The following is an 8,854-nucleotide window of genomic DNA, read 5'->3' on the forward strand; positions in this document are numbered from 1 at the left end:
TGGGTTGCCCCTTCCACCCTGACTTGCGTCTTCAAAGCCCTTTTGTTCGGGAGCAGCCCCGTGTGTCCTGGGAGGCTGAAATGCCCCCCACCCACCCACTCACCCACCCTCACCTTCACCCAGCATGTGGATGTAGATCTGCCAATCTGAGGCCAGTGCTCACTTCATGCATCTGGCTACAGTCCACAAAACCTCATGCCGGAATAATAATTGTGTTAGACTTTAAGATGCCACAAGTCTCTTCGTTGTGTTGCTGCAGCAGACAAGGCGCCCGTCCCTCTCGGGATCAGTGGCTGGGCTTGCCAAGGGAACTGGACTCACTTTGGGCCAACCTAGCTGCAGGGCTGGGCCTTTTTATTTATTTTTATTTATTTATTTATTTATTACATTTTTATACCGCCCAATAGCCGAAGCTCTCTGGGCGGTTCACAAAAATTAAAATCATCATAAAACAACCAACAAGTTAAAAATACAAATACAAAATACAATATAAAAAGCACAACCAGGATAAAACCACGCAGCAAAATTGATATAAGGTTAAAATACAGAGTTAAAACAGTATAATTTAAATTTAAGTTAAAATTAAGTGTTAAAATACTGAGTGAATAAAAAGGTCTTCAGCTGGCGACGAAAGGAGTACAGTGTAGGCGCCAGGCGGACCTCTCTGGGGAGCTCATTCCACAACCGGGGTGCCACAGCGGAGAAAGCCCTCCTCCTAGTAGCCACCTGCCTCACTTCCTTTGGCAGGGGCTCACGGAGAAGGGCCCCTGTAGATGATCTTAAGGTCCGGGTAGGTACATATGGGAGGAGGCGTTCCTTCAAATAACCTGGCCCCAAACCGTTTAGGGCTTTAAATGTCAATACCAGCACTTTGAATCGGGCCCGGACCTGGACTGGCAGCCAATGAAGTTGTAAAAGGACTGGCGTAATGTGATCTCGCCAGCCAGTCCCTGTTAGTAAACGGGCTGCCCTGTTTTGTACCAGCTGAAGCTTCCGGACCGTTTTCAAAGGCAGCCCCACGTATAACGCATTGCAGTAATCCAAACGAGAGGTTATCAGAGCATGGATAACTGTAGCTAGGCTATCACTGTCCAGATAAGGGCGCAGTTGGTATATCAGCCTAAGCTGATAAAAGGTGCTCTTTGCCACTGAGTTCACCTGTGCCTCAAGTGACAGTTCTGGATCGAAGAGCACCCCCAAACTACGGACCCGATCCTTTAGGGAGAGTGCAACCCCGTCCAGGACAGGGCAAACATCACCTCGCCGGACAAATGAACCACCCGCTAACAGTACCTCCGTCTTGTCTGGATTGAGTCTCAGTTTGTTAGCCCTCATCCAGTCCATTACCGTGCCCAGGCACTGGTTCAGAACAGTCACTGCCTCACCTGGGTTTGATGAAAAGGAAAGGTAGAGCTGGGTGTCATCCGCATATTGATGACACCTCAGTCCACATCTCCGGATAACCTCCCCCAGCGGCTTCATGTATATGTTAAACAGCATAGGGGATAAAATAGAGCCCTGCGGAACCCCATGGCTTAGGAGCCACGGCACAGAGCAATAATCCCCCAGCACCACCTTCTGGAATCGGCCATCCAAGTAGGAGCGGAACCACTGCAACGCAGTACCTCCAACTCCCAGCTCAGACAACCTATCCAGAAGGATACCATGGTCGATGGTATCGAAGGCCGCTGAGAGGTCCAGGAGAACCAACAGGGTCGCACTCCCCCTGTCTCTCTCCCGACAGAGGTCATCCCACAGGGCGACCAAGGCAGTTTCTGTTCCAAAACCAGGCCTGAAACCCGATTGAAATGGATCTAGATAATCCGTTTCATTCAAGAGTGCCTGGAGTTGTCCTGCAACCACCCGCTCAAGCACCTTGCCCAGGAAAGGGATATTAGCCACCGGCCTGTAGTTGTTAACATCTTCCGGGTCCAGATTAGGCTTCTTCAGGAGTGGTCTAATTACCGCCTCTTTTAAAGAGGCCGGCACCACTCCCTCTCTCAAGGAGGCATTTACAACCTCCTGGACCCAGCCGGCGATCCCCTCCTTATTTGATGTAATGAGCCACGAGGGGCAAGGGTCAAGCACACAGGTGGTCGACCGGACTTGGCCAAGCACCTTGTCCACATCCTCGGGCCTCAATAACTGAAACTCATCCAATAAAACTGAGCCGGACGGCGCTCTGAACGCCTCTACTAGTGGTGCTGCATTAAGTGTGGTGTCCAATTCATGACGAATCTGAGCGACTTTATCTTCAAAGTGCCGTGCAAACTCGTCACAGCGTGCTACCGAGGGTTCAACTATCTCACGCCCTGGCCCAGAGTGTAACAGGCCACGAACCACTCGGAAAAGCTCCGCCGGACGACACCGAGAAGAAGCAATGCTGGTGGAAAAGAACTGCCTCTTTGCCACCCTCACCGCCACAGAGTAGGCTCGATAGTGAGCTCTAGCCCGTGTTCGATCAGACCCAGCACGAGTTTTCCTCCACCTGCGTTCTAGCCGTCTCCCCTCTTGCTTCATCGCCCTCAGCTCAGATGTATACCAAGGAGCTGACCGGGCTCTGCTCAGAGGGAGAGGACGCTTGGGCGCGATCGTGTCAACCGCCCGAGTCATCTCTGCATTCCACAGAGCGACCTGGGCTTCGACAGGAGCACCGGCCATATCAGCAGGAAAATCCCCCAGAGCCCTCTGGAATCCATCGGAGTCCATTAGCCTCCGGGGGCGGACCATTTTAATAGGCCCCCCACCCTTGCAGAGGGGAAAGGCCGCCGAGAGTCTAAACCTCAGTAGGAAGTGATCCGACCATGACAAGGGGGTAGATGTTAGTTCCCCCACTTCCAGATCACCATCCTCCTGTCCAGTCGAGAAAACCAGATCAAGTGTGTGTCCCTTTGCATGTGTTGGGCCGATGACATGTTGAGACAGCCCCATGGTTGTCATGGCAGCCATGAAGTCCTGAGCCGCTCCAGATACAGCAGCCTCGGCATGGAAGTTGAGATCCCCCAGAACCACCATCCTGGGGGTCCTCAACACCAGGTCCGAGACAACCTCCGTCAGCTCAGGCAGGGAGACTGTTGGGCAGCGGGGTGGACGGTACACCAGCAGAATCCCTAATCTGTCTCGAGTACTTTTGGCCGGTGGTGGCCCTCCAGATGTTTGGCACGCGACTCCCGTCAGTTTTAGCCAGCATAGCCTCAAGCTGCTCACCCCTGCTTTTACAGCGGGGCCACAATCCACAGCTGTTTGGGCCCTTCTCACGCAGAGCCAGCTTCAGAAACCAAGGCGTGCTTTGCAGCAGTAGCACAGTATCACGTAGCCTTCAGAAAAGGCAAGACAGGAGAAGCTACATGGGAAAGTTACTTTACTGCAGACAGTTAAAGAGTTGTTTACAGTCCAAGACACTTAAGCTGAATTTGACATTTCTCTTGACAATGTGTTGTTCATAGATTCACATTGGTTAGGCCGTTCTTTCTTTTTTTTAAGGTCTTATACTCAGAGAAATGGTAGTTGTTGTACATGTGTAAGGGACGTGTAAAGATGTGTAAAACTGCATTGTGACAACCTAAGCAAACCTTGGTAAACAGAGCTTGCATGGTATGATCTAGCAATTATCAAAAGGCTGTTAAAAGCCAGAAGTTCAGCTTCATCTGTTTTGCCATTTTAGTCTGTGGTCTCAAAAGTTGGACAGTCGTTGTGGAGCTGATGTTTCAGTAGCCTTTACGACATTACTTTGTCCTTACTCAAAGCAGCAGTTCTGCTAACATTTGTGAGAAGAAAAAGTGCAGGAATGGCGACGTTCTTACAAATAGGTAGCATCCTAAACGTCAAATGATCGTTTCATTCCTTTTTTTCTCTTGCCATCCATCTGGCTTCTACAGGAGCATTCCAGCTAAAAGTTTGGAATTAACCTGGACATTTCTGACATGTTAAAGTCACCACTATGTGCCAAGCATGAATCTTCACATGGTGGGCTCTGAGGTTAACCACGTCCTTGGAAATAAGTGCTCACACTTCAAAAGCAGTAACCCTGAGGTCCTGAATTCCCAGCCCTGCCAACCAACCACTCAGCCATTCAGCAGGCAGGGTGAAGCACGACTGAGAGAGGAGGCATGAAGGGACAGCCATCCCCACTGGCCTCCTCCCCATCCTGACCGCGCTGCTCCAGCTCCCCCTCCAAACAGCCTTAATGGTGCACCAAGCCATTCCTAAAAATCTGTCATGGAATCTGTGTATGATGGGTGAGCTTGACCTCCCCAGCCCCAGGGCCGGCTATTCTGAACAGACCTTTACTGCCTACATGCTTGGGCACAGGGTTTCAGTAGAAGCTGCCGCTTGGCTCACTTAGACTCTGGGCAATGTCCTTCCACAGGGTGGCCAGTCTGACGTGCCAGTCCTCTGGGGTAGAGGAGTTTTCCTGGAACTTCTGCAAATACGGAGGTGGTGGAGAGAGCTTGAGCGTCATCTCTGCCATCTCCTCCTCCGTGGTCTTTGTGAAGTTATCTATGTGAAGGGTGGCGTCCCTCCTGAAGGCCTCGATCCTTTCCTGAGCCTCCTGGGCCATATCCGCCAGGTACAGGTGCACGGCCCGCTGAAGGTCTTCTTGGCTACTGAAGAAGTGCTGAGAACGCAAGGCGCTGGAGTGAAGGCTGAGCTGCCCCAGGAGGTGCTGCAGGTTCCTTTCAATCTCAAGCTGGAGCTCCCTAACATTGTGGATCAGCTTGTCAGAGAACTCTTGTATACTCTGGCTGAGTTGCTCCCGCATCACTGTGGCCTGAGGTACCACGTTTTTGTGGAGCTCCTCCACGCTATGGCGGATCTCACTTACCAGCCTGTCAGTGTAAGGGTGGAAAATCTCCTTCACCTGGTCCGTGAGAAAGGCCATCTTTCGGGCATAAGAGGCTGCAAACCTGTGGGCATTACCCAGACCTTCCTGCACCTGAGCCTTCGTGTTGAGGCTGGGCCTGAAATGCTGGCGTAGTTCTCTTGCTCGGAGGGAGACCTGATCTATCAACTCCTCTGTGATGGGAGTCAAATGGAGGCGCAGATTTTCCAGGCTCTGGCTGATCTTTTGGCACACCTCATCCATAGGAGGAGAAAGTTTCATCCGGAGACTTTCAATCTCTCCACTGATGAGCCGGCGAAGTCCGTGGGCATCCTGGGAGAACTGGGGATGGAATCCCCTATTCAGCGGGGCCAGCTTCTCAAGGACATTTCCCACATAGTTGGCGCCATCTTGGAGACTTTCCTTCAGGTTGCTGCACAAAGCACAAAATGCACACATTTGCAGAGCAACACGGTCTTCGGAACACCATCGTGTAGGAGGGCTCTGAGAGCCCTAGCATGGAATTGGAGGGCTCCAGTTCAGGGTTCCACCCACCCCCTGTCACCATCCCTTGGGCCTTCCCTTTGATGCCTGAGCCAGCCCCAGCCTGCCTCTCTTCACTGGTCCCAGCCAGCAAGTGTGCCTCCGCAGTGGTCCTGCACCATCCCCACAGCCTGCTTCCCCAGTCTTTCTGGAGAGGATCTGTGCCAGCCATGGCTCTGGGCCTCATTTGGCTTCTTCCAGGCCAGCCACATCAGCGCTCCAGCGTCTCGCAGATTGACCATAGGGGCCCTATGGGGACACGCCTGGCATCAGCTGCCTGTTCTTGCACCCTCTCCGGCCCTTCCGTCATGCTAGTCCTCTTCAACTTTTCACAGCTCAGGGGGTGGGAGCCCTTTAGAGTTCTGTGCTGCTCAGAGTGCAAACAAGGAGTTAAATAAATAGTCATGAAAGGTCTGACATGTTAGCAAAGTGGATCCCCAGTGTGCAGATGCCCTTGGAACCCAAACTATGTGGAGAACTGGATAGAAGCGAGTCTCGACCAATGTGGAGCCTCCCTACCCTTGTGGGACAACGTTGAGGGTCAAACTACCCCCTGTCTTCCTCTTCAGCCCAGTCTCCACCCATGGGCAACACAATGCGCCCTTCCTCCGGCCACTGGGAGGATGCTATAAGCTGAAACGAAGGGCATAATTTGAATAAATAAATACACCCAGTTGCGGAGGACGATGGACAGGTCCTAACCACACCGGGGATGGGTGGGGTTGCAGGGAGGGTCTGTAATCATGCTGGCTGTGCTTGTTTGCTTATGGCAGCTCTCTCGTTGGCCCAAGGACAAATGGCAGCTGAGCTTTCCTTCCCCGCTCACCCCAAAGGGACGGCAGGGACGGAGGGAGGAAGCACGCAGATGGTCCTATCCGTTTGCAAGTACGCCGCGGCTGTTGCTGACAATAAGCTTAGTGGGGCCACACTCACCTCATCCCCTGCCCCAGTTCCAGCTGCTGGGCTTGTTCCAGACTGTCCTTGTCATGAGTCAGTTGGCTGAAGGAGTCCCAGAAGCCGCTGGGCAGAGGACTCGCCTGAGAAGCTGCGTGGAGGGAGCAGAGGGGGGGGGGTGGCAGGAAGTCGCAATTAAGGGAGGCAAGACGCCAGGCTGTGCGAAAGCCCCGGCGGGGTCACCTGGAACCCACCCTGAATTCCCAGGATGGAGGTGCAGCAGCACTTAGGCACTTCTACCTCATTCTTGCTTATGATTCTCAGTCAGGTATTGGTAGAGCAAATGATGCAGGCAACCCTGCCCTCTGCCCCCCAGGCATTCACGACTGCAACTAGGGGCCATGGCAGGTCTTCAGCGCAGCCCTTTTCATTTGGGGGTCCTCCAAAAAAAACCTTGTGCTCAGAGGCTGCAAACACCCAGAAGCCGAGCCGGACTTGTGACTGGCATGTTGCCTGCTCTAGCTGGGTCTAAGGGCTGTTTATTTATTTATTATTTAATTTGATTCTTTTATGTATACCCTACCTTCCCTCCAAAGATGGTGCTCAAGACAGCTAACGGTAATAAAATACAGATTAAAAACAAAACCTAAAATATAAGAACATTTCTTCTAAAACACAACACGAAAAGGAATAGACAGTACACCACCAGTTCAAAACACCGTCGGCAACAGAGCAGCCTGCCTGAATAAAACAAGAAGCAGAGACTTGTGATTCCTGGAGGAAGACTAGTCCATAAACATGTGCCTAGAGGCCTTGGGGCTGCCGCAGCCAGAGACACACAGCCTCCCTTCCCCGCTGCCCAAATGTACCGGGATGATTAACAGGAAGAGTCCCAACCTGAGACGGACATCAGGAGTCCAGCCAGAAGTGCCGCTTTGGGGGTCATGATCAGCCTGAGTCTCCACAAGGAAACACGGAAAGGACCAGTCCACAGCAGCCCAATGCACACAGATTCCAGCCGCGGCCAGACTCGGCTGCCCATGGACCCCGGGCGGGTGCCTGAGGAGCCGCTCAGTGCCATCCCTCTGATGAGTCTTCTTTTCTGTTAAATGTTCAAGGGCTGAATGAACGGAGATGTGTTTGTTCTGGTCAGAAACCCAAATGTTACAGAGCCAGGTTTTCATCACTTTTATAAGCACCTTATTCCTGAAGGTGTTCTACACACCTGTGCCTTACCTGTTTGCTGGGCACTTGCTGCCTTCTCTGGGCTGTCCTGTGGGGATGCCTTCTTGCTCCTTTTATATAGGCCAGGCGGGAGAACGGAGGCGATTCCATGCCTCTTGCGCACGGCTGCCAAGGCCGTCATCTCAGCCCACTCCGTGTAAACAGAGCGTGGAGGTTCAAAGACATTCACGGCGATGTGACGTACACATCTGTCGCGAGCAGGGGGCACAGGGCTGACTTTGCCAGTCCCCACCCCCATGGATACGCCACTCCCACCCCCACCCCCACCCCCCTCAGTGGACAGGCAAGCGGAGCGCACTGGTTTCGCTGCAGGCATACCCACGTTCCAACTCCTGGGCGTCCAGGTGTCAGGCACTGATCTCAATGGATCAGGTGGGAGATAAAAGGGGGGGTGCCTCTCTTTGCGCTACTGGCTCTCCGTGCTGGGGGCGAGGTACGAGTCAAGTCTCACCCTTGCACCTCCCTTTTACACCAGTTGTCCAGTTTTTTCTAACCGCCAAAAGTTGCATGAGAGAGAGCATCAAGGGCACCTGGGTGCATGCAGGGGGAGAGACCAAGAGCAGGAGGGCTCAGGGGACGCTAGCCCTGGGAACGCCGGCTGCAGGCCAGGCAACAGCATCCTGGCCCAGTGGCTTGTGATACAGAGAACTATCAAGAGGCTGCTAGTTTGCTAAGCGGGACTGTGCTTCGTTTTCTTTTGTTCGGGTCTCTTTAGCGATGTCCATTAGAAATCCTTGGCTACCTGGGTTGTCTAACCCCGTTCCATCAACAACATCAAATGGTTTGCAATCCAGTTCTACTCAGCTTGGGCTGGAAACTGGTTTGGAAAAGCAAGCCTACGGTTTCCAACAGAAGGAACCTGCGGCATGGAGGAACCACAAGTTAATGGGATGCTTAGGGGGCCCTGATTCTGACCCCACTTCCCAGCCTGAACAGACCTATGCAAGCAAGCAGAGCGCCAGGGCCGAGCAGGGTGTGCGCCTGAGCAGTCCCGGGAGAACACGGCACCGCTGCTGCAGCACGTGCAGCCAGCAAAAGGACCTCCGAGCTGACCTGCGAGTTGCATTCATTGGACTCTCATCAGCCTGTCCTGGTAGGAGGGAAATCCGCCTCTCTGGTCATTTTCTCCCTGCTTCTCTGCTTGACCCAGAGGGCCGTTCCCCAGTTTGATGGCACTTTCATGATCATAGCGGCCATGGAAGAATCCTGGGAACGGTAGTTTGGGGAGATGCCGAGAAAGGTGTGCTTGGTGTTCCCCCCCCTCCACCCCCTCCTACAGTTTCCAGGGTTTCCTCGAAAAAGGAAACAGCCCATGAGCCACTTTGCAGCTGTAGCGCGTTTGTGTCCCCA

General features: G+C 53.0%; 1 protein-coding gene across 1 annotated transcript; it reads right to left on the minus strand.

The window, feature by feature from the left end:
* Positions 1–3,344: 3,344 nt before the first annotated feature.
* Positions 3,345–7,626, minus strand: APOA5 (apolipoprotein A5). Its single transcript, XM_063138892.1, has 4 exons — positions 7,496–7,626; positions 7,157–7,379; positions 6,299–6,410; positions 3,345–5,255 (listed from the first exon to the last, which is right to left on the minus strand). The coding sequence occupies exons 2-4, from the start codon at positions 7,338–7,340 to the stop codon at positions 4,316–4,318; spliced, it is 1,236 nt and encodes a 411-aa protein (XP_062994962.1). The 5' UTR covers positions 7,341–7,379; positions 7,496–7,626; the 3' UTR covers positions 3,345–4,315.
* Between the last annotated feature and the right edge of the window lie 1,228 nt (positions 7,627–8,854).

Source organism: Elgaria multicarinata, chromosome 12 (genome assembly GCF_023053635.1).
Source record: "Elgaria multicarinata webbii isolate HBS135686 ecotype San Diego chromosome 12, rElgMul1.1.pri, whole genome shotgun sequence".
Lineage (NCBI taxonomy): Eukaryota > Metazoa > Chordata > Lepidosauria > Squamata > Anguidae > Elgaria > Elgaria multicarinata.

Bases quoted from the DNA above. Each gene is read 5' to 3' on its own strand.
- APOA5 (XM_063138892.1), bottom strand. From the start codon at position 7,340: ATGGCACTGAGCGGCTCCTCAGGCACCCGCCCGGGGTCCATGGGCAGC. The intron at 6,411-7,156 runs GTTGGGACTCTT...CCCTCCACGCAG, and splicing joins ACTCCTGATGTCCGTCTCAG to CTTCTCAGGCGAGTCCTCTG. The intron at 5,256-6,298 runs GTGAGTGTGGCC...TGCTTTGTGCAG, and splicing joins GAACTGGGGCAGGGGATGAG to CAACCTGAAGGAAAGTCTCC.